This window comes from Scyliorhinus torazame, chromosome 17, assembly GCF_047496885.1.
Source record: "Scyliorhinus torazame isolate Kashiwa2021f chromosome 17, sScyTor2.1, whole genome shotgun sequence".
Lineage (NCBI taxonomy): Eukaryota > Metazoa > Chordata > Chondrichthyes > Carcharhiniformes > Scyliorhinidae > Scyliorhinus > Scyliorhinus torazame.
This window is the reverse complement of record NC_092723.1, coordinates 89,070,490-89,095,443: the sequence shown is the minus strand read 5'-3', so window position 1 is coordinate 89,095,443 and position 24,954 is coordinate 89,070,490. Positions and strand designations below refer to the sequence as shown.

At 47.9% G+C, this 24,954-nt stretch overlaps 1 protein-coding gene across 4 annotated transcripts in view; it reads left to right on the top strand.

The window, feature by feature from the left end:
* The window catches only part of ipo9 (importin 9), a 267,453-nt gene that overhangs the window by 36,689 nt on the left and 205,810 nt on the right, over positions 1-24,954 (top strand). For all 4 annotated transcript variants that reach the window (XM_072480721.1, XM_072480720.1, XM_072480719.1 and 1 more), the window contains one exon: positions 4,331-4,417. In XM_072480721.1, coding sequence (XP_072336822.1) covers positions 4,331-4,417 — 87 coding nt within the window. The remainder of the gene's footprint in view (positions 1-4,330; positions 4,418-24,954) is intronic.

Genomic DNA, 24,954 nt, shown 5'->3' with positions numbered 1-24,954 from the left:
CCGTGAGGCAGCAGTGCTAATCACTGCACCACCATGCTGCCCTTCTGAGCATTTATCTGTATTGTGCATACAAAATGATCATTGCGAAAATGAGACCTGCAAAACAATGGACAGCTGATGCCTTTCCAAAGTTATCATATTCTGTAGGTTTCACTGTTTTTGTTGTGGCTTGATCCACACATCGCAAGCTATATGAGGAAGTTTATTCAATCTAACAGCTAGAAGCAGGCAAAACATCTGTCACAAATATTTGTTTTCTGTATTGTCATTGAGAAATAGTGTGGTCTTCACATCATATGTTGGAATGGCGCCATTGATTTCACCTGCCAGGGGACCCATATCTAAGCCGGTACTGGTAGGTTGGCTTGGCAACCAATTACTGGCACAGAGCTAGGTGAAGATCAGAGATGACCAAGTCTTGGCTTCTTATTGGTTTAGAACATGAAGACAAAGTGAAGGAGATGGAGATCTCTTTCTCTCGCTTTACCCCTGACTAGTTTTAGAGATCTGCCAGGCTGTAATCTCAATTTTATTACATAGAATTACATAGAACATACAGTGCAGAAGGAGGCCATTCGGCCCATCGAGTCTGCACCGACCCACATTAATCCCTCACTTCCACCTTATCCCCGCAACCCAATAACCCCTCCCAACCCTTATGGACACTACGGGTAATTGATCATGGCCAATCCACCTAACCTGCACGTCTTTGGACTGTGGGAGGAAACCGGAGCACCCGGAGGAAACCCACGCGGACACGGGGAGAACGTGCAAACTCCGCACAGACAGTGACCCAGCGGGGAATCGAACCTGGGACCCTGGCGCTGTGAAGCCACAGTGCTAATCACTTGTGCTACCGTGCTGCCCTAATCTTCTATGGTACAGTGCAGTATAATGAGCTTTTTTGCGTGACGGGTGTGACAAAATAAAATTCAAAACAACTTTGGTTAGGATTAGATTCATGAGAGTTTAGAGTGAGAGGGGATCTCATAGAAACTTTAAAAATTCTAACAGGATTACGTGTTCGGTCCCGGCCCCAGGTCACTGTGTGGAGTTTGCACATTCTTCCCCGTGCCTGCGTGGGTCTCGCCCCCACAACCCAAAAGATGTGCAGGTTAAGTGGATAGGCCATGCTAAATTGCCCTTAATTGAAAAAAATAATTGGGTACTCTAAACTTATATTTAAAAATAATTCTAACAGGCTTAGATAGGGTAGATTCAGGAAGAATGTTCCTGATGGTGGGGGAATCCAGTACTAGAGGTCATAGTTTGATGGTAAGGGGAAAACCTTTTCGGACTGAGGTGAGGAGAAATTTCTTCACCCAGAATCTGTGGTGAATCTGTGGAATTCATTACCATGAATTAGTTGAGGCAAATACGTTGCATTATTTCAGGAAGGAGTAAGACATACCTCTTGGGATAAAGGGATCAAGGGATATTGGGGGGGGGTGGGGGGGGGGGGGGGGTGAAGGCAGGATCAGGGTATTGAACTTGATGATCAGCCATGATCATAATGAATGGCAGAACATGGTCGAAGGGCCGAATGGCCTCCTCTTCCTATTTTCTATGTATGTTGCTATGTAAATTGTTTGTGTCTTAGAGGTGAAATGAATGTAGTTTGTCAGTTTACATTGGGCTTTCTCCCAATGAAATGTTGATCAGACTTTCTTCAAGATCCGGGAGAATAAACATGCAAACATGTAATCCATGTTCATTGTATGGAGTGTGGAGTCATTACTGTAACCCTGGATCTCGCCATCATATAAACTACTGGGTGGCATGGATAAGTTGGGCCGAAGGGCTTGTTTCCATGCTGTAAATATGACCTCCACCTGTGTTGCCCCTTTCAGTGACCTGTGGATCTGTACACTTAGATCTCTGACTTTCAATACTCTTGAGGATTCTACCATTCACTGTATATTCCCTATCTGCATTAGACCTTCCAAAATGAATTCCTCACATTTGTCCGGATTAAACTCCATCTACCATCTCTCCACCCAAGTCTCCAAACAATCTAAATCTTGCTGTATCCTCTGACAGTCCTCATCGCTATCCGCAATTCCACCAACCTTTGTGTCGTCTGCAAACTTACTAATCAGACCAGTTACATTTTCCTCCAAATCAGTTATATATACTACAAACAGCAAAGGTCCCAGCACTGATCCCTGCGGAACACCACTAGTCACAGCCTTCCAATTAGAAAAGCACCCTTCCATTGCTACTCTCTGCCTTCTATGACCTAGCCAGTTCTGTATCCACCTTGCCAGCTCATCCCTGATCCCATGTGACTTCACTTTTTGTACCAGTCTACCATGAGGGCCTTGTCAAAGGCCTTACTGAAGTCTATATAGACAACGTCCGCTGCCCTACCTGCATCAATCATCTTTGTGACCTCTTCGAAAAACTCCATCAAGTTAGTGAGACATGACCTCCCCTTCACAAAACCATGCTGCCTCTCACTAATACGTCCATTTGCTTCCAAATGGGAGTAGATCCTGTCTCGAAGAATTCTCTCCAGTAATTTCCCCACCACTGACTTAAGGCTCACCAGCCTGTAGTTCCCTGGATTATCCTTGCTACCCTTCTTAAATAAAGGAACAACATTAGCTATTCTCCAGTCCTCCGGGACATCACCTGAAGACAGTGAGGATCCAAAGATTTCTGTCAAGGCCTCAGCAATTTCCTCTCTAGCCTCCTTCAGTATTCTGGAGTAGATCCCATCAGGCCCTGGGGACTTGTCTACCTTAATATTTTTCAAGACGCCCAACACCTCGCCTTTTTGGATCTCAATATGACCCAGGCTACACACCCTTCTCCAGACTGAACATCCACCAATTCCTTCTCTTTGGTGAATATAGATGCAAAGTATTCATTTCATATCTCGCCCATTTCCTCTGGCTCCACACATTGATTCCCTTGCCTATCCTTCAGTGGGCCAACTCTTTCCCTGGCTACCCTCTTGCTTTTTATGTACGTGTAAAAAGCCTTGGGATTTTCCTTAACCCTATTTGCCAATGACTTTTCGTGACCCCTTCTAGCCCTCCTGACTCCTTGCTTAAGTTCCTTCCTACTTTCCTTATATTCCACGCAGGCTTCGTCTGTTCCCAGCCTTTTAGCCCTGACATGCCTCCTTTTTCTTTTTGACGAGTCCTACAATATCTCGCGTTATCCAAGGTTCCTGAAATTTGCCGTATTTATCCTTCTTCCTCACAGGAACATGCCGGTCCTCAATTCCTTTCAACTGACACTTGAAAGCCTCCCACATGTCAGATGTTGATTTACCCTCAAACATCCGCCCCCAATCTAGGTTCTTCAGTTCCCGCCTAATATTGTTATAATTAACCTTCCCCCAATTTAGCACATTCAACCTAGGACCACTCTTATCCTTGTCCACCAGCACTTTAAAACTTACTGAATTGTGGTCACTGTTCCCGAAATGCTCCCCTACTGAAACTTCTACCACCTGGCCAGGCTCATTCCCCAATACCAGGTCCAGTACATCCCCTTCCCTCGTTGGACTGTCTACATATTGTTTTCAGAAGCCCTCCTGGACGTTCCTTACAAACTCTGCCCCGTCCAAGCCGCGAGCACTAAGTGAGTCCCAGTAAAGATTGGGGAAGTTGAAGTCTCCTATCACCACAACCCTGTTGTTTTTTCTCGTTTTCAAAATCTGGGAGGCCTGTAGTAAACCCCCAACATTGTGATTGCACCCTTCTTATTCCTGATCTCTACCCATATAGCCTCACTGCCCTCTGAGGTGTCCTCCCGTAGTACAGCTGTGATATTCTCCATAACCAGTAGCGCATCTCCGCCACCCCTTTTACATCCCCCTCTATCCCGCGTGAAACATCTAAATCCTGGAACGTTTAGCTGCCAATCCTGTCCTTCCCTCAACCAGGTCTCTGTAATGGCAACAACATCATAGTTCCAAGCTCTTGCGTTTATCTGCCTTACCCGTAATACTTCTTGCATTAAAACATATGCACTTAAGGCCACCAGACCCGCTGTGTTCAGCAACGTCTCCCTGTCTGCTCTGCCATCTGAGCCCCACTGTCCCTATTCCCTAGTTCTCCCTCAATGCTCTCACCTTCTGACCTATTGCTCCGGTGCCCACCCCCCTGTCATACTAGTTTAAACCCTCCCGTGTGACACTAGCAAACTCAACATCCACCAATTCCTACTCTGGCGAACAAAGAACAGTAAGCTTCTGCTTATGGCAAGACCAGTGAAACTGAACCCAACAGAATACAAATAGTAGTTTGGCGGAAGCTGTTTTTATCATGGCATGTATATGATCAAAAGCATTTAATCACCCCCTTCTCCTCCACAGTTGGCATCTGTAATTCTCAAACAGTACGTGGAAAATCATTGGTGTAATCAGTCTGAGAAATTCCATCCACCAGAGACGACTGAGAGGGTAAGATGCCATGAGAACGAGTCTCATACCTGTACATGGAAATTGTTTTTGACATGAGTTGGGGACCAGGGTGAGGCATGAGGAAAGAGAGAAATTGGCTGCATGCAGGACTGAGTAGCACTACGGTAATAAATTGATAGTTCAGAAATGCAGGCAAATAGCAAAGGAACCTGGGTTTGGTGAAAGCGGTGTAAATGTATGTAGTGTTATGATCCTTGCAGAGACCGTTAACCTGAAAAGAAAGGAATACCCAAACAAGGCCGACAAAGGGAATTGAGGGACAAGATTTTCAACTTTTAATACTTGTTTTACAACAGCCAAACCCAAAACCAACAGAGAAATGATGGATATCAGTTTAAATAGTCACTGCAACAAAGATGGTCCGACAGAAATAGAAACATTCCCACTCAATATATATACATATAGTATTCTCAGCTACTGGGTCCCACAACACTCTATTTTCCAGGTGGAGATTTGGTTCGTTCACTCCTAAAGGAGGAAGCCTCAAAACTCAAGACAGCCTCAAAACTCAAGACAGCCACACGTAATTACCACGAGCCCCAAAAGACGCCATTTCAGATCTTTGCTGCTTGGCTCCCAGAATTCATCTTTTTGTCTTTTCCCAGTTACGCATGACGGCAGGTCCCTGGGAAGCACTGAGGATCAGAGGATTCTTGGTGTGCATGTGAAATGGTCCCTTAAGTTGGCCGAGCAAGTGAATACAGCGTTTAAGAAATCATATGGCATACTTTCCTTGATCAGCCGAGGCATCGAGTTTAAGAGCAGGGGGTTATGCTAGAACTGTGTAAAACATTGGTTTGGCCACAGCTGGAGTATTGTGTGCAGTTCTGGAATCCACGTTGTATGAGGGATGTGATTGCATTGGAAAGGGTGTAGAGGAGATTTATCAGGACGTTGCCTGGGTTGGAGAATTTGTTATGAAGAGAGATTGGATAGACTTGGATTGTTTTCCTTCGAGCAGAGGATATTGAGGGGGGATGTAATTGAGATGTCTAAAATTATGAACGGCATAGATGGAGTAGGCAATGGCTGGGGACACAAAGTCTGAAGGTAGATAAATCACTCGGACCGGATGGACTCAGGGTTCTGAAGGAGATAGCTGAGATTGTGGAGGCATTGTTGGTGATTTTGCAGGAATAACTGGAGGCAGGGAAGGTCCCAGAGGATTGGAAAATAGTTAATGTAACATCCCTGCTCAAGAAGGGAAGGAGGCAGAAGATGGGAAAATATAGGCCGGTTAGTCTGACTTTGGTTGTTGGTAAGATTTGGTTGTTGGTAAGACGTTATAGACTGGTGAACTGTTGAGTAACCTAATGCAGCAAGTTTAAAGACTGGTGAACTGTTGAGGAGTAACCAAATGCAGCAAGTTATAGACTGTTGAGTAACCCAGTGCTGCAAGTTACGCACTGGTGAACGGTTGAGGAGTAACCTAATGCAGCAAGTTATAGACTGGTGAGCAGTTGAGGAGTAGCCTAGCGCACCAAGTTACAGACTGGTGAATTGTTGAGTAGCCTCCTGACTGGGGAACTGTTCAGTATCCTCATGCTGCATGCTATAGGCTGGTGAACTGTGAGTAACCTAGTGCAGCACGTTAGAGACTGGTGAACTGTTGAGTAATCTAGTGCAGCAAGTTATAGACTGGCGAACTGTTGAGTAATCTAGTGCAGCAAGTTATAGAACAAAGAACAAAGAAATGTACAGCACAGGAACAGGCCCTTCGGCCCTCCAAGCCCGTGACGACCATGCTGCCCGACGAAACTACAATCTTCTACACTTCCTGGGTCCGTATCCCTCTATTCCCATCCTATTCATGTGTTTGTCAATATACCCCTTAAATGTCACTATCGTCCCCGCTTCCACCACCACCTCCGGTAGCGAGTTTCAGGCACCCACTACCATCTGCATAAAAAAACTTGCCTCGTACATCTACTCTAAACCTTGCCCCTCTCACCTTAAACCTATGCCCCCTAGTAATTGACCCCTCTACCCCGGGGAAAAGCCTCTGACTATCCACTCTGTCTATGCCCCTCATAATTTTGTAGACCTCTATCAGGTCGCCCCTCAACCTCCTTCGTTCCAGTGAGAACAAACCTAGTTTATTCAACCGCTCCTCATAGCTAATGCCTTCCATACCAGGCAACATTCTGGTAAATCTCTTCTGAACCCTCTGTAAAGCCTCCACATCCTTCTGGTAGTGTGGCGACCAGAATTGAACACTATACTCCAAGTGTGGCCTAACTAAGATTCCACACAGCTGCAACATGACTTGCCAATTCTTATACTCAATGCCCCGGCCAATGAAGGCAAGCATGCCGTATGCCTTCTTGACTACCTTCTCCACCTGTGTTGCCCCTTTCAGTGACCTGTGGACCTGTACTCCTAGATCTCTTTGACTTTCAATACTCTTGAGGGTTCTACCATTCACTGTATATTCCCTACCTGCATTAGACCTTCCAAAATGCATTACCTCACATTTGTCCGGATTAAACTCCATCTGCCATCTCTCCGCCCAAGTCTCCAAACAATCTAAATCCTGCTGTATCCTCTGACAGTCCTCATCGCTATCCGTAATTCCACCAACCTTTGTGTCGTCTGCAAACTTACTAATCAGACCAGTTACATTTTCCTCCAAATCATTTATATATACTACAAAGAGCAAAGGTCCCAGCACTGATCCCTGTGGAACGCCACTGGTCACAGCCCTCCAATTAGAAAAGCATCCTTCCATTGCTACTCTCTGCCTTCGATGACCTAGCCAGTTCTGTATCCACCTTGCCAGCTCACCCCTGATCCCGTGTGACTTCACCTTTTGTACTAGTCTACCGTGAGGGACCTGGTCAAAGGCCTTACTGAAGTCCATATAGACAACATCGACTGCCGTACCTGCATCAATCATCTTAGTGACCTCGAAAAACTCCATCAAGTTAGTGAGACACGACCTCCCCTTCACAAAGCCATGCTGCCTCTCACTAATACGTCCATTTGCTTCCAAATGGGAGTAGATCCTGTCTCGAAGAATTCTCTCCAGTAATTTCCCTACCACTGAAGTAAGGCCCACCGGCCTGCAGTTCCCTGGATTATCCTTGCTACCCTTCTTAAACAGAGGAACAACATTGGCTATTCTCCAGTCCTCCGGGACATCCCCTGAAGACAGTGAGGATCCAAAGATTTCTGTCAAGGCCTCAGCAATTTCCTCTCCAGCCTCCTTCAGTATTCTGGAGTAGATCCCATCAGGCCCTGGGGACTTATCTATCTTAATATTTTTTAAGACACCCAACACCTTGTCCTTTTGGATCTCAATGTGACCCAGGCTATCTACACACCCTTCACCAGACTCAACATCTACCAATTTCTTCTCTTTGGTGAATACTGATGCAAAGTATTCATTTAGTACCTCGCCCCTTTCCTCTGGCTCCACACATAGATTCCCTTGCCTATCCATCAGTGGGCCAACCCTTTCCCTGGCTACCCTCTTGCTTTTTATGTACGTGTAAAAAGCCTTGGGATTTTCCTTAACCCTATTTGCCAATGGCTTTTTGTGACCCCTTCTAGCCCTCCTGACTCCTTGCTTAAGTTCCTTCCTACTTTCCTTATATTCCACGCAGGCTTCGTTTGTTCTCAGCCTTTTAGCCCTGTCAAATGCCTCCTTTTTCTTTTTGAAGAGGCCTATAATATCTCTTGTTCTCCAAGGTTCCCGAAAATTGCCGTATTTATCCTTCTTCCTCACAGGAACATGCCGATCCTGAATTCCTTTCAACTGACACTTGAAAGCCTCCCACATGTCAGATGTTGATTTGCCCTCAAACATCCGCCCCCAATCTATGTTCTTCAGTTCCCGCCTAATATTGTTATAATTAGCCTTCCCCCAATTTAGCACATTCATCCTAGGACCACTCTTCTCCTTGTCCACCATTACTTTAAAACTTACTGAATTGTGGTCACTGTTACCGAAATGCTCCCCTACTGAAACATTTACCACCTGGCCGGGCTCATTCCCCAATACCAGGTCCAGTACCGCCCCTTCCTTAGTTGGACTGTCTACATATTGTTTTAAGAAGCCCTCCTGGATGCTCCTTACAAACTCCGCCCCGTCTAAGCCCCTGGCACTAAGTGAGTCCCAGTCAATATTGGGGAAGTTGAAGTCTCCCATCACCACAACCCTGTTGTTTTTACTCTTTTCCAAAATCTGTCTACCTATCTGCTCCTCTATCTCCTGCTGGCTGTTGGGAGGCCTGTAGTAAACCCCCAACATTGTGACTGCACCCTTCTTATTCCTGATCTCTACCCATATAGCCTCACTGCCCTCTGAGGTGTCCTCCCACAGTACAGCTGTGATATTCTCCCTAACCAGTAGCGCAACTCTGCCTCCCCTTTTACGTCCCCCTCTATCCCGCCTGAAACATCTAAATCCTGGAACGTTTAGCTGCCAATCCTGCCCTTCCCTCAACCAGGTCTCTGTAATGGCAACAACATCATAGTTCCAAGTACTAATCCAAGCTCGAAGTTCATCTACCTTACCCGTAATACTTCTTGCATTAAAACATATGCACTTCAGGCCACCAGACCCGCTGTGTTCAGCAACTTCTCCCTGTCTGCTCTGCCTCAGAGCCCCACTGTCCCTATTCCCTAGTTCTCCTTCAATGCTCTCACCTGACTTATTGCTCCCGTGCCCACCCCCTTGCCATACTAGTTTAAACCCTCCCGTGTGACACTCGCAAACCTCGTGGCCAGGATATTTATGCCTCTCTGGTTTAGATGCAACCTGTCCTTATATAGGTCACACCTGCCCCGGAAGAGCTCCCAGTGGTCCAGATAACGGAAACCCTCTCTCCTACACCAGCTGTTTAGCCACGTGTTTAGCTGCTCTATCTTCCTATTTCTAGCCTCACTGGCACGTGGCACGGGAAGTAATCCCGAGATTACAACCCTCGAGGTCCTGTCTTTTAACTTTCTGCCTAGCTCCCTGAACTCCTGCTGCAGGACCTCATGCCCCTTCCTGCCTATGTCGTTAGTACCAATATGTACAACGACCTCTGCCTGTTTGCCCTCCCCCTTCAGGATACCCTCTACCCGTTCAGAGACATCCTGGACCCTGACACCAGGGAGGCAACATACCATCCTGGAGTCTCTTTCACGTCCACAGAAGCGCCTATCTGTGCCCCTGACTATAGAGTCCCCGATTACTATTGCTCTTCTGCGCTTTGACCCCCCCTTCTGAAAATCGGAGTCAGCCGTGGTGCCACTGCCCTGGCTGCTGCTGTTTTCCCCTGATAGGCTATCCCCCCCGACAGTATCCAAAGGGGTATATCTGTTCGAGAGGGGGACAACCACAGGGGATTCCTGCACTGACTGCCTGCCCTTTCTGGTGGTCACCCATTTCTCTGCCTGCACCTTGGGTGTGACCACATTTATATAACTGATCTATGACGCTTTCCGCCACTTGCATGCTCCTAAGTGCATCCAATTGCTGCTCCAACCGAACCATGCGGTCTTTGAGGAGCTCCAATTGGGTGCACATTCTGCAGATGAAGCCATCCGGGACGCTGGAAGCCTCCCGGATCTGTCACATCTCACAGTCAGAGCACTGCACCCCTCTAACTGACATTGCGTCAATTAATTAAAATTAAAAGTTTTCAAAAATTTTGAAAAATATTTATTTTTACATTTTTTCAAAGTTACTGTTAACTATCTGTTTCCTCGCACTAGATTTCTAATATAAATGCGAAAGCTAAATATAGTACTCTCCGATCTCTGGATTAGATACCCCACTAAATTATAATTAAGTAATTATGTTTAATTAATTACCAATGCTTAATTTTTTTAATTTAGTGTAGATTCCCAACCAGCCACTCAGGTCACAGCTTTTCTGTGATGTCACTGCAGTTTCCCCCCCCACACACAATTTGAAAAAGGTATAAAAGTAAAAATGAGTAAAAATCACTTTCTTACCTTCTGAGTGTCTTAGATGTTCTCAGGTTCTCTCCCTGACAGAGACTGCTCCTCCTCCTCCGAACGGCTCCCGAAACTAGGCTGCGATCTTATAAAATCTCCGCTCTGACTCGCAGCTCCTGCGCTTTTTAAATCTCCCGCGCTGTTTTCAATGTCCTGGCTCACTCCGCTCCCGTGCTGTTTTCAATGTCCCGGCTCACTCGCCTCTCGTGCTGTTTTCACTGTCCCGGCTCACTCAGCTCCCGCGCTGTTTTTAATTTCCCGGCTCACTCGGCTCCCGCGCTGTTTTCAATTTCACGGCTCACTCACCTCTCGTGCTGTTTTCAATGTCCCGGCTCACTCATCTCTCGCGCTGTTTTCAATGTCCCGGCTCACTCACCTCTTGCGCTGTTTTCAATGTCCCGGCTCACTCAGCTCCCGCGCTGTTTTCAATGTCCCGGCTCACTCAGCTCCCGCTCTGTTTTCAATGTCCCGGCTCACTCACCTCTTGCGCTGTTTTCAATGTCCCGGCTCACTCAGCTCCCGCGCTGTTTTCAATGTCCCGGCTCACTCAGCTCCCGCGCTGTTTTCAATGTCCCGACTCACTCAGCTCCCGCACTGTTTTCAATTTCCCGGCTCACTCAGCTCCCGCGTTGTTTTCACTGTCCCAGCTCACTCACCTCCCGCGCTATTTTCACTGTCCCGGCTCACTCAGCTCCCGCGCTGTTTTCACTGTCCCGGCTCACTCACCTCCTGCGCTGTTTTCACTGTCCCGGCTCACTCAGCTCCCGCGCTGTTTTCAATTTCCCGGCTCACTCACCTCCCGCGCTATTTTCACTGTCCCGGCTCACTCAGCTCACGCGCTGTTTTCACTGTCCCGGCTCACTCACCTCCTGCGCTGTTTTCACTGTCCCGGCTCACTCAGCTCCCGCGCTGTTTTCAATTTCCCGGCTCACACACCTCCCGCGCTGTTTTCTCTGTCCCGGCTCACTCAGCTCTCGCGCTGTTTTCAATTTCCCGGCTCACTCAGCTCCCGCGCTGTTTTCACTGTCCCGGCTCACTCAGCTCCCACGCTGTTTTCACTGTCCCGGCTCTCTCTCCTCTCGCGCTGTTTTCACTGTCCTGGCTCACTCAGCTCCCGCGCTGTTTTCACTGTCCCGGCTCACTCAGCTCCTGCGCTGTTTTCACTGTCCCGGCTCACTCAGCTCCCGCGCTGTTTTCACTGTCCCGGCTCACTCAGCTCCCGCGCTGTTTTCACTGTCCCGGCTCACTCAGCTCCCACGCTGTTTTCACTGTCCCGGCTCTCTCTCCTCTCGCGCTGTTTTCACTGTCCCGGCTCACTCAGCTCCCGCGCTGATTTCACTGTCCCGGCTCACTCAGCTCCCGCGCTGTTTTCACTGTCCCGGCTCACTCAGCTCCCACGCTGTTTTCACTGTCCCGGCTCTCTCTCCTCTCGCGCTGTTTTCACTATCCCGGCTCACTCAGCTCCCGCGCTGTTTTCACTGTCCCGGCTCACTCAGCTCCCGTGTTGTTTTCACTGTCCCGGCTAACTCACCTCCCACGCTGTTTTCACTGTCCCGGCTCTCTCTCCTCTCGCGCTGTTTTCACTGTCCCGGCTCACTCAGCTCCCGTGCTGTTTTCACTGTCCCGGCTCACTCAGCTCCCGTGTTGTTTTCACTGTCCCGGCTAACTCACCTCCCACGCTATTTTCACTGTCCCGGCTCACTCAGCTCCCGCGCTGTTTTCACTGTCCCGGCTCACTCACCTCCTGCGCTGTTTTCACTGTCCCGTCTCACTCAGCTCCCGCGCTGTTTTCAATTTCCCGGCTCACTCGGCTCCCGCGCTGTTTTCACTGTCCCGGCTCTCTCTCCTCTCGCGCTGTTTTCACTGTCCCGGCTCACTCAGCTCCCGTGCTGTTTTCAATGTCCCGGCTCACTCAGCTCCCGCGCTGTTTTCAATTTCCCGGCTTACTCACCTCTCGCGCTGTTTTCAATTTCCCGGCTCACTCAGCCCCCGCGCTGTTTTCACTGTCCCGGCTCACTCAGCTCCCACGCTGTTTTCACTGTCCCGGCTCTCTCTCCTCTCGCGCTGTTTTCACTGTCCCGGCTCACTCAGCTCCCGTGCTGTTTTCAATGTCCCGGCTCACTCAGCTCCCGCGCTGTTTTCAATTTCCCGGCTTACTCACCTCTCGCGCTGTTTTCACTGTCCCGGCTCACTCACCTCTCGCGCTGTTTTCAATGTCCCGGCTCACTCACCTCTTCCGCTGTTTTCACTGTCCCGGCTCACTCACCTCTCACGCTGTTTTCAATGTCCCGGCTCACTCACCTCGCGCTGTTTTCACTGTTGAGGAGTAACCGATTGCAGCAAGTTATAAACTAGTGAACTGTTGAGGAGTAACCTAGTGCAGCAAGTTATAGACTGGTGAATTGTTGAGTAGCCTCCTGACTGGAGAACTGTTGAGTATCCTAATGCTGCAAGTTATAAGCTGGTGAGCTGTGAGTAACCTAGTGCAGCAGGTTATAGGCTGGTGAACTGTTGAGGACTAACCTGGTGCAGCACGTTATAGACTGGTGAACATTTGAGGAGTAACCTAATGCAGCATGTTCTAGACTTGTGAACTGTCGAGGAGTAGCCTAGTGCAGCAAGCTTTTGACTCGTCAAATGTTGAGTAACCCAGTGCAGCACATTACAGACGGGTGAACTGTTGAGGAGTAACCTAGTGCAGCAAGTTATAGACTGGTGAATTGTTGAGTAGCCTCCTGACTGGCGAACTGTTGAATATCCTAATGCTGCAAGTTATAAGCTGGTGAGCTGTGAGTAACCTAGTGCAGCATGTTATAGGCTGGTGAACTGTGAGAAACCTCATGCAGCAAGTTGCAGACTGGTGAACTGTTGAGGAATAACTGATTGCAGCACGTTATAGACTGGTGAGTAACCTAGTGCTGCAAGTTATAAACTGGTGAACTGTTGAGTAGCCTCCTGACTGGGAAACTGTTGAGTATCCTAATGCTGCATGTTATAGGCTGGTGAACTGTTGATGAGTAACCTAATGCAGCACGTAATAGACTGGTCAACTATTGAGGAGCAACCTCGTGCAGCAAGTTACAGACTGGTGAACAGTTGAGTAACCTAATGCAGCACGTTATCGACTGGTGAACTGTTGAGTAACCTAATGCAGCAAGTTACAGACTTGCGAACTGTTGAGTAACCTAGTGCAGCAAGTTATGGACTGGTGAACTGTTGAGTAACCTAGTGCAGCAAGTTATAGACTGGTGAACTGTTGAGGAGCAACCTAGTGCCGCACGTTATAGACTGGTGAACTGTTGAGTAACCTAGTGCAGCACCTTGGTGATGGGTGAACTGTTGAGGAGTAACCTAATGCAGCAAGGTGCAGACTGGTGAACTGTTGAGTAACCTAGTGCAGCACATTGTTGATGGGTAAGCTGTTGAGGGGTAATCTATTGCAGCACGTTATAGACTGGTGAACTGTTGAGGAGTAACCTAGTGCAGCAAGTTCTAGACTGGTGAACTGTTGAGTAACCTAATGCAGCAAGTTGAAACTGGTGAACCATTGAGGAGTAACCTAATGCAGCAAGTTACAGACTGGTGAACTGTTGAGCAACCTTGTGCAGCACATTGTTGATGGGTAAGCTGTTGAGGAGTAACCTATTGCAGCACGTTATAGACTGGTGAACTGTTGAGGAGTAACCTAGTGCAGCAAGTTATAGACTGGTGAACTGTTGAGTAACCTAATGCAGCAAGTTGAAACTGGTGAACCATTGAGGAGTAACCTAATGCAGCAAGTTACAGACTGGTGAACTGTTGAGGAGTAACCTAATGCAGCAAGGTATAGACTGATGAACTGTTGAGTAACCTAATGCAGCAAGTTGAAACTGGTGAACCATTGAGGAGTAACCTAATGCAGCAAGTTACAGACTGGTGAACTGTTGAGTAACCTAGTGCAGCAAGTTATAGACTGGTGAAAGTAACCTAATGCAGCAAGTTATAAACCGGTGAACTATTGAGGAGTAACCAAATCCAGCAAGTTTTAGACTGTTGAGGAACCTAGTGCACAAGTTATTGACTGGTGAATTGTTGAGTAGCCTATAGACTGGGGAACTGTTGAGGAGTTGCCTAGTGCAGCATGTTACAGACTGGTGAATTGTTGAGTAACCTATTGCAGCATGTTATAGACTGGTGAAATGTTGAGTAACCTAGTGCAGCAAGTCTGGTGAACAGTTAAGGAGTAACCTAGTGCAATAAGTTATAGACTGGTGAACTGTTGAGTAACTTAGTGCGACACATTATAGATTGGTGAACATTCGAGGAGTAACCTATTGCAGCAAGTTTTAGACTGTTGAGTAACCTAGTGCAGCAAGTTATAGACGAGTGAACTGCTGAGGAGTAACCTAATGCAGCAACTCAGACTGTTGAGTAACCTAGTGCAGCAAGTTATAGACTGGTGAACTGTTGAGGAGTAACCGAGTGCAACAAGTTATAGACTGGTGAAAGTAACCAAATGCAGCAACTCATAGACTGATGAACGTAACCTAATGCAGCAAGTTATAGACTGGTGAACTGTGACTAACATAATGCAGCAAGTTGAAACTGGTGAACCATTGAGGAGTAACCTAATGCAGCAAGTTACAGACTGGTGAACTGTTGAGCAACCTTGTGCCGCACATTGTTGATGGGTAAGCTGTTGAGGAGTAACCTATTGCAGCACGTTATAGACTGGTGAACTGTTGAGGAGTAACCTAGTGCAGCAAGTTATAGACTGGTGAACTGTTGAGTAACCTAATGCAGCAAGTTGAAACTGGTGAACCATTGAGGAGTAACCGAATGCAGCAAGTTACAGACTGGTGAACTGTTGAGGAGTAACCTAGTGCCGCACGTTATAGACTGGTGAACTGTTGAGTAACCTAGTGCAGCACATTGTTTTTTTTTTTAAATAAATATTTTATTGAAAATTTTTGGTCAACCAACACAGTACATTGTGCATCCTTTACACAACATTATAACAATACAGATAATAATGACCTTTTTTATATAAACAAAAAAACAACAAATAAATAAATATTAAATAACAAAAATGAAAACTAGCCCTAATTAATTGGCAACTGCCTTGTCACAGGCTATACCCCCCCCCCCCCCCCCCCCCCCAAGTCCTGGGCTGCTGCTGCTGCCTCCTTTTTTCCCCCATCTATCTTTCCGCAAGATATTCGACGAACGGTTGCCACCGCCTGGTGAACCCTTGAGCCGACCCCCTTAGGACGAACTTAATCCGCTCTAGCTTTATGAACCCCGCCATATCATTTATCCAGGTCTCCACCCCCGGGGGCTTGGCTTCTTTCCACATTAGCAATATCCTGCGCCGGGCTACTAGGGACGCAAAGGCCAAAACATCGGCCTCTCTCGCCTCCTGCACTCCCGGCTCTTGTGCAACCCCAAATATAGCCAACCCCCAGCTTGGTTCGACCCGGACTCCTACTACTTTTGAAAGCGCCTTTGTCACCCCCACCCAAAACCCCTGTAGTGCCGGGCATGACCAAAACATATGGGTATGATTCGCTGGGCTTCTCGAGCACCTCGCACACCTATCCTCCACCCCAAAAAATTTACTGAGCCGTGTTCCAGTCATATGTGCCCTGTGTAATACCTTAAACTGAATCAGGCTTAGCCTGGCGCACGAGGACGACGAGTTTACCCTGTTTAGGGCATCTGCCCACATCCCCTCCTCGATCTCCTCCCCTAGCTCCTCTTCCCATTTCCCTTTTAGTTCGTCCATCATAGTCTCCCCTTCGTCCCTCATTTCCCTATATATATCCGACACCTTACCATCCCCCACCCATTTCTTTGAGATGACTCTGTCCTGCACCTCTTGTGTCGGGAGCTGCGGGAATTCCCTCACCTGTTGCCTCGCAAAAGCCCTCAATTGCATGTACCTGAATGCATTCCCTTGGGGCAACCCATATTTCTCGGTCAGCGCTCCCAGACTTGCGAACTTCCCGTCCACAAATAGATCTTTCAGTTGCGTTATTCCTGCTCTTTGCCACATTCCATATCCCCCATCCATTCCCCCCGGGGCAAACCTATGGTTGTTTCTTATCGGGGACCCCCCCCAATGCTCCGGTCTTTCCCCTATGTCGTCTCCACTGTCCCCAAATCTTCAGTGTAGCTACCACCACCGGGCTCGTGGTGTAGTTCCTCGGTGAGAACGGCAATGGGGCTGTCACCATAGCCTGCAGGCTGGTCCCCCTACAGGACGCCCTCTCTAATCTCTTCCACGCCGCTCCCTCCTCCTCTCCCATCCACTTACTCACCATTGAAATATTAGCGGCCCAATAATACTCACTTAGGCTCGGTAATGCCAGCCCCCCCCTATCCCTACTACGCTGTAAGAATCCCTTCCTCACTCTCGGAGTCTTCCCGGCCCAAACAAAACCCATGATGCTCTTTTCTATCCTTTTTAAAAAAAGCCTTCGTGATCACCACCGGGAGGCACTGAAACACAAAGAGGAATCTCGGGAGGACCACCATCTTAACCGCCTGCACCCTCCCTGCCATTGACAGTGCTACCATATCCCATCTCTTGAAATCTTCCTCCATCTGTTCCACCAACCGCGTTAAATTTAGCCTGTGCAATGTGCCCCAATTCTTAGCTATCTGGATCCCCAGGTAACGAAAGTCTCTTGTTACCTTCCTCAACGGTAGGTCTTCTATTTCTCTACTCTGCTCCCCTGGATGCACCACAAACAGCTCACTCTTCCCCATGTTCAATTTATACCCTGAAAAATCCCCAAACTCCCCAAGTATCCGCATTATTTCTGGCATCCCCTCCGCCGGATCCGCCACATATAGTAGCAGATCATCCGCATATAAAGATACCCGGTGTTCTTCTCCTCCCCTAAGTATTCCCCTCCATCTCTTGGAACCTCTCAGCGCTATCGCCAGGGGCTCAATCGCCAGTGCAAACAGTAATGGGGACAGAGGACATCCCTGCCTTGTTCCTCCTATGGAGCCGAAAATATGCCGATCCCCGTCCATTCGTGACCACACTCGCCACTGGGACCCTATACAACAGCTGCACCCATCTAACATACCCCTCTCCAAAACCAAATCTCCTCAACACCTCCCACAGATAATCCCATTCCACTCTATCAAATGCTTTCTCGGCATCCATCGCCACTACTATCTCCGTTTCACCCTCTGGTGGGGCCATCATCATTACCCCTAACAGCCTCCGTATATTCGTGTTCAGCTGTCTCCCCTTCACAAACCCAGTTTGGTCCTCGTGAACCACCCCCGGGACACATTCCTCTATTCTCATTGCCATTACCTTGGCCAGGACCTTGGCATCCACATTTAGGAGGGAAATTGGTCTGTAGGACCCGCATTGTAGCGGATCCTTTTCCTTCTTTAAGAGAAGCGATATCGTTGCTTCAGACATAGTCGGGGGCAGTTGTCCCCTTTCCTTTGCCTCGTTAAAGGTCCTCGTCAGTACCGGGGCGAGCAAGTCCAAATACTTTCTGTAAAATTCAACTGGGAATCCGTCCGGTCCCGGGGCCTTTCCCGTCTGCATGTTCCTAATTCCTTTCACCACTTCTTCTACCGTGATCTGTGCTCCCAGTCCCACCCTTTCCTGCTCTTCCACCTTGGGAATTTCCAGCCGATCCAAAAAATCCATCATTCTCTCCCTCCCATCCGGGGGTTGAGCTTCATACAATTTTTTATAAAATGTCTTGAACACTTCATTCACTCTCTCCGCCCCCCGCTCCATCTCTCCTTCCTCATCCCTCACTCCCCCTATTTCCCTCGCTGCTCCCCTTTTCCTCAATTGGTGTGCCAGCAATCTGCTCGCCTTCTCCCCATATTCATACTGTACACCCTGCGCCTTCCTCCATTGTGCCTCTGCAGTGCCTGTAGTCAGCAAGTCAAATTCCACATGCAGCCTTTGCCTTTCCCTGTACAGTCCCTCCTCCGGTGCTTCCGCATATTGTCTGTCCACCCTCAAAAGTTCTTGCAGCAACCGCTCCCGTTCCTTACTCTCCTGCTTCCCTTTATGTGCCCTTATTGATATCAGCTCCCCCCTAACCACCGCCTTCAACGCCTCCCAGACCACTCCCACCTGAACCTCCCCATTGTCATTGAGTTCCAAGTACTTTTCAATACATCCCCTCACCCTTAGGCACATCCCCTCATCCGCCATTAGTCCCATGTCCATTCTCCAGGGTGGGCGCCCTCCTGTTTCCTCCCCTATCTCCAAGTCTACCCAGTGTGGGGCATGATCCGAAATGGCTATAGCCGTATATTCCGTTCCCCTCACCTTCGGGATCAATGCCCTACCCAACACAAAAAAGTCTATGCGCGAATAGACTTTATGGACATAGGAGAAAAACGAGAACTCCTTACTCCTAGGTCTACTGAATCTCCACGGGTCCACACCTCCCATCTGCTCCATAAAATTCTTAAGCACCTTGGCTGCTGCCGGCCTCCTACCAGTGCTGGACTTCGACCTATCCAGCCTTGGTTCCAACACCGTGTTAAAGTCTCCCCCCATTATCAGCTTTCCCGTCTCTATGTCCGGGATGCGTCCTAGCATTCGCCTCATAAAGTTGGCATCATCCCAGTTCGGGGCATACACGTTTACCAAAACCACCATCTCTCCCTGTAATTTGCCACTCACCATCACGTATCTGCCCCCGTTATCCACCACTATAGTCTTTGCCTCGAACATTACCCGCTTCCCCACTAATATAGCCACCCCCCTGTTTTTCGCATCCAGCCCCGAATGGAACACCTGCCCCACCCATCCTTTGCGTAGCCTAACCTGGTCTATCAGTTTCAGGTGCGTTTCCTGTAACATAACCACATCTGCTTTAAGTTTCTTAAGGTGTGCGAGTACTCGTGCCCTCTTTATCGGCCCGTTGAGCCCTCTCACGTTCCACGTGATCAGCCGAGTTGGGGGGCTTCCCACCCCCCCCCCCCCCCCTTGCCGGTCAGCCATCATCTTTTTCCAGCTTCTCACCCAGTTCCCACGCAGCTGTATCTCCCCCAGGCGGTGCCCCCCCGCCCATCCTCTCCCGTACCCACTCCCCCCTTTCCCCAGCAGCAGCAACCCAGTAATTCCCCCCTCCCACCCCCCCCCCGCTAGCCCCCCCGCTAGCGTAATTACTCCCCCCATGTTGCTCCCAGAAGTCAGCAAACTCTGGCTGACCTCGGCTTCCCCCCGTGACCACGGCTCGCACCGTGCGACGCCCCCTCCTTCCTGCTTCTCTATTCCCGCCATAATTATCATAGCGCGGGAACCAAGCCCGCGCCTCTCCCTCGGCCCCGCCTCCCATGGCCAACGCCCCATCTCCTCTCCCTCCCCACCTCCCCCCATCACCACCTGTGGGAGAAAGAAAAGTTACCATACCGCAGGATTAGAACATAAAATCCCTCTTCGCCCCCCCCATTCGCCCCACCACTTTGTCCAAACGTTCTTTTTCATAATCCACTCATTCCAGTTTTTCTTCTACAATAAAAGTCCACGCTTCATCCGCCGTCTCAAAGTAGTGATGCCTCCCTTGATATGTGACCCACAGTCTTGCCGGTTGCAGCATTCCAAATTTTATCTTCCTTTTGTGAAGTACCGCCTTGGCCCGATTAAAGCTCGCCCTCCTTCTCGCCACCTCCGCACTCCAGTCTTGATAAACGCGGATCACCGCGTTCTCCCATTTACTGCACCGAGTTTTCTTCGCCCATCTAAGGACCATTTCTCTATCCTTAAAACGGAGGAATCTCACCACTATGGCTCTGGGAGTTTCTCCTGCTCTCGATCCTCGCACCATAACTCGGTATGCTCCCTCCACCTCCAACGGACCCGTCGGGGCCTCCGCTCCCATTAACGAATGCAGCATCGTGCTCACATATGCCCCGACGTCCGCCCCCTCCACACCTTCAGGAAGGCCAAGAATCCTCAGGTTGTTCCTCCTTGCGTTGTTTTCCAGTGCCTCCAACCTCTCCACACATCGTTTCTGGTGTGCCTCCTGTATCTCCGACTTCACCACCAGGCCCTGTATATCGTTCTCATTCTCGGCTGCTTTCGCCTTCACGACCCGAAGCTCCTGCTCCTGGGTCTTTTGTTCCTCCTTTAGCCCTTCGATCGCCTGTAGTATCGGGGCCAACAACTCTTTCTTCATTTCCTTTTTTATCTCCTCCACGCAGCATTTCAAGAACTCATTGTTGTTCAGGGCCCCATATGAAACTGCCACCTTCCGACGCCATCTTGGTTTCTGCTTGCCTTCCTTGCCGTTGTTCCAAAGGATCTGCTGCAATCCGGCCACTTTCCTCTCCTTTTTCCATCCGTGTCCAGGGGGAACACCCTCCTGGTTTACCGCACGGTGTTTTTAGCCGTTAAAATTGCCGTTGGGGCTCCTATCAAGAGCCCAAAAGTCCGTTTCACAGGGAGCTGCCGAAACGTGCGACTCAGCTGGTCATCACCGCACCCGGAAACGTGCAGCACCTTGTTGATGGGTGAACTGTTGAGGAGTAACCTAATGCAGCAAGTTATAGACTGGTGAACTGTTGAGTAACCTAATGCAGCAAGTTGAAACTGGTGAACCATTGAGGAGTAACCTAATGCAGCAAGTTACAGACTGGTGAACTGTTGAGTAACCTAGTGCAGCAAGTTATAGACGGGTGTAAGTAACCTAATGCAGCAAGTTATAAACCGGTGAACTATTGAGGAGTAACCGAATCCAGCAAGTTTTAGACTGTTGAGGAACCTAGTGCACAAGTTATTGACTGGTGAATTGTTGAGTAGCCTATAGACTGGGGAACTGTTGAGGAGTTACCTAGTGCAGCATGTTACAGACTGGTGAATTGTTGAGTAACCTATTGCAGCATGTTATAGACTGGTGAAATGTTGAGTAACCTAGTGCAGCAAGTCTGGTGAACAGTTAAGGAGTAACCTAATGCAATAAGTTATAGACTGGTGAACTGTTGAGTAACCTAATGCAGCAAGTTGAAACTGGTGAACCATTGAGGAGTAACCTAATGCAGCAAGTTACAGACTGGTGAACTGTTGAGCAACCTAGTGAAGCACATTGTTGATGGGTAAGCTGTTGAGGAGTAACCTATTGCAGCACGTTATAGACTGGTGAACTGTTGAGGAGTAACCTAGTGCAGCAAGTTATAGACTGGTGAACTGTTAAGTAACCTAATGCAGCAAGTTGAAACTGGTGAACCATTGAGGAGTAACCTAATGCAGCAAGGTACAGACTGGTGAACATTTGAGGAGTAACCTAGTGCCGCACGTTTTAGACTGGTGAACTGTTGAGTAACCTAGTGCAGCACATTGTTGATGGGTGAACTGTTGAGGAGTAACCTAATGCAGCAAGGTATAGACTGGTGAACTGTTGAGTAACCTAATGCAGCAAGTTGAAACTGGTGAACCATTGAGGCGTAACCTAATGCAGCAAGTTACAGACTGGTGAACTGTTGAGTAACCTAGTGCAGCAAGTTATAGACGAGTGTAAGTAACCTAATGCAGCAAGTTATAAACCGGTGAACTATTGAGGAGTAACCGAATCCAGCAAGTTTTAGACTGTTGAGGAACCTAGTGCACAAGTTATTGACTGGTGAATTGTTGAGTAGCCTATAGACTGGGGAACTGTTGAGGAGTTACCTAGTGCAGCATGTTACAGACTGGTGAATTGTTGAGTAACCTATTGCAGCATGTTATAGACTGGTGAAATGTTGAGTAACCTAGTGCAGCAAGTCTGGTGAACAGTTAAGGAGTAACCTAGTGCAATACGTTATAGACTGGTGAACTGTTGAGTAACCTAGTGCGACACATTATAGATTGGTGAACATTCGAGGAGTAACCTATTGCAGCAAGTTTTAGACTGTTGAGTAACCTAGTGCAGCAAGTTATAGACTAGTGAACTGTTGAGGAATAACCTAATGCAGCAACTCATAGACTGGTGAACGTAACCTAGTGCAGCAAGTTATAGACTGGCGAACTGTTGAGGAGTAACCGAGTGCAGCAAGTTATAGACTGGTGAAAGTAACCAAATGCAGCAACTCATAGACTGGTGAACGTAACCTAATGCAGCAAGTTATAGACTGGTGAACTGTGACTAACCTAGTGCTGCATGTTACAGACTGGTGAACTGTTGAGGGTAACCAAGTCGGCAAGTTATAAACAGGTGAACTGTTGAGGAGTAACCGAATGCAGCAAGTTTTAGACTGTTGGGTAACCTAGTGCAGCACTTTATAGACTGGTGAACTGTTTAGTACCTAGTGCAGCAAGTTAGAGACTGGTGAACTGTTGAGGCGTAATCTGTTGCAGCAAGTTATAGACTGGTGAACTGTGGAGGAGTAATCTAGTGCAGCAAGTTATAGACTGGTGAACTGTTTAGTAATCTAGTGCAGCAAGTTATAGACTGGTGAACTGTTGAGGAGTAATCTAGTGCAGCAAGTTATAGACTGGTGAACTGTTGAGGTGGAACCTAGTACAGCAAGTTACAGACTGGTGAACAGTTGAGTAACCTAGTGCAGCACGTTATAGACTGGTGAACTGTGGAGGAGTAATCTAGTGCAGCAAGTTAAAGACTGGTGAACTGTTAAGTAATCTAGTGCAGCAAGTTATAGACTGGTGAACTGTTGAGGAGTAATCTAGTGCAGCAAGTTATAGACTGGTGAACTGTTTAGTAATCTAGTGCAGCAAGTTATAGACTGGTGAACTGTTGAGGTGGAACCTAGTACAGCAAGTTACAGACTGGTGAACAGTTGAGTAACCTAGTGCAGCACGTTATAGACTGGTGAACATTGGAGGAGTAACCTAATGCAGCATGTTATCGACTGGTGAACTGTTGAGTAACCTAATGCAGCAAGATATTGACTAGAGTATCCCAATGCAGCAAGTTATAGACTGGTTAACTGTTGTGGGGTCACCTCCTGCAGCAAGTTACAGACTGGTGCACTGTTGAGGACTAATCTAGTGCAGCAATTTATGACTGGTGAATGTAACCTAATGCAGCAAGTCATAGACTGGTGAACGTAACCTAATGCGGCAACTTAAAGACTGGTGAACTGTTGAGTAACCTAGTGCAGCAAGCTATAGACTGGTGACCTGTTGAATAACCTAGTGCAGGACGCTATAGACTGGTGAACTGTTGAGGAGTAACCTAGTACAGTAATTTATAGAATGGGGAACTGTTGAGCAACGTAGTGCAGCAAGTTATAGACGTGAGAACTGTTGACTAACAATGCAGCAAGTCATATACTGGTGAACGGTTGAGGAGTAACCGCGTGCAGCAAGTTATAGACTGGTGTACTGTTGAGGACTCACCTAATGCAGCAGGTTCTCGACTGGTGAACTGTTGAGGAGTAACCTATTGCAGCACGTTATAAACTGGTGAACTGTTGAGGAGTAACCTAGTGCAGCAGGTTACAGACTGGTGAACTGCTGAGGAGTAACCTATTGCAGCAAGTTTTAGACTGTTGATTAACCTAGTGCAGCAAGTTAAAGACTAGTGAACTGTTGAGGAGTAACCTTGTGCAGCAAGTTATAGACTGGTGAACTGTTGAGGTGGAACCTAGTACAGCAAGTTACAGACTGGTGAACAGTTGAGTAACCTAGTGCAGCACGTTATAGACTGGTGAACTGTTGAGTAACCTAATGCAGCAAGATATTGACTATTGAGTATCCCAATGCAGCAAGTTATAGACTGGTTAACTGTTGTGGGGTCACCTCCTGCAGCAAGTTACAGACTGGTGCACTGTTGAGGACTAATCTAGTGCAGCAATTTATGACTGGTGAATGTAACCTAATGCAGCAAGTCATAGACTGGTGAACGTAACCTAATGCGGCAACTTAAAGACTGGTGAACTGTTGAGTAACCAAATGCAGCAAGTTATAGACTCGTGAACAGTTGAGGAGTAACCTAGTGCAGCAAGCTATAGACTGGTGACCTGTTGAATAACCTAGTGCAGGACGCTATAGACTGGTGAACTGTTGAGGAGTAACCTAGTACAGTAATTTATAGAATGGGGAACTGTTGAGCAACGTAGTGCAGCAAGTTATAGACGTGAGAACTGTTGACTAACAATGCAGCAAGTCATATACTGGTGAACTGTTGAGGAGTAACCGCGTGCAGCAAGTTATAGACTGGTGTACTGTTGAGGACTCACCTAATGCAGCAGGTTCTCGACTGGTGAACTGTTGAGGAGTAACCTAGTGCAGCAGGTTACAGACTGGTGAACTGCTGAGGAGTAACCTATTGCAGCAAGTTTTAGACTGTTGATTAACCTAGTGCAGCAAGTTATAGACTGGTGAACTGTTGAGGAGTAACCTACTGCAACAAGACTGCTGAACTGTTGAGTAACCTAATGCAACAAATTATAATCTGGTGAAAGTCACCAAATGCAGCATGTTGTAGACTGGTGAAATGTTGAGGAACAACCTCGTGCAGCAAGTTATGGACTGGTGAACTGTTGAGGAGTAACATAGTGCAGCAAGTTGGAGACTGGTGAACTGTTTAAAAAAATATATATATATGTTTATTCAAATTTTCCTACAAACGTTTTAACAACGGGAG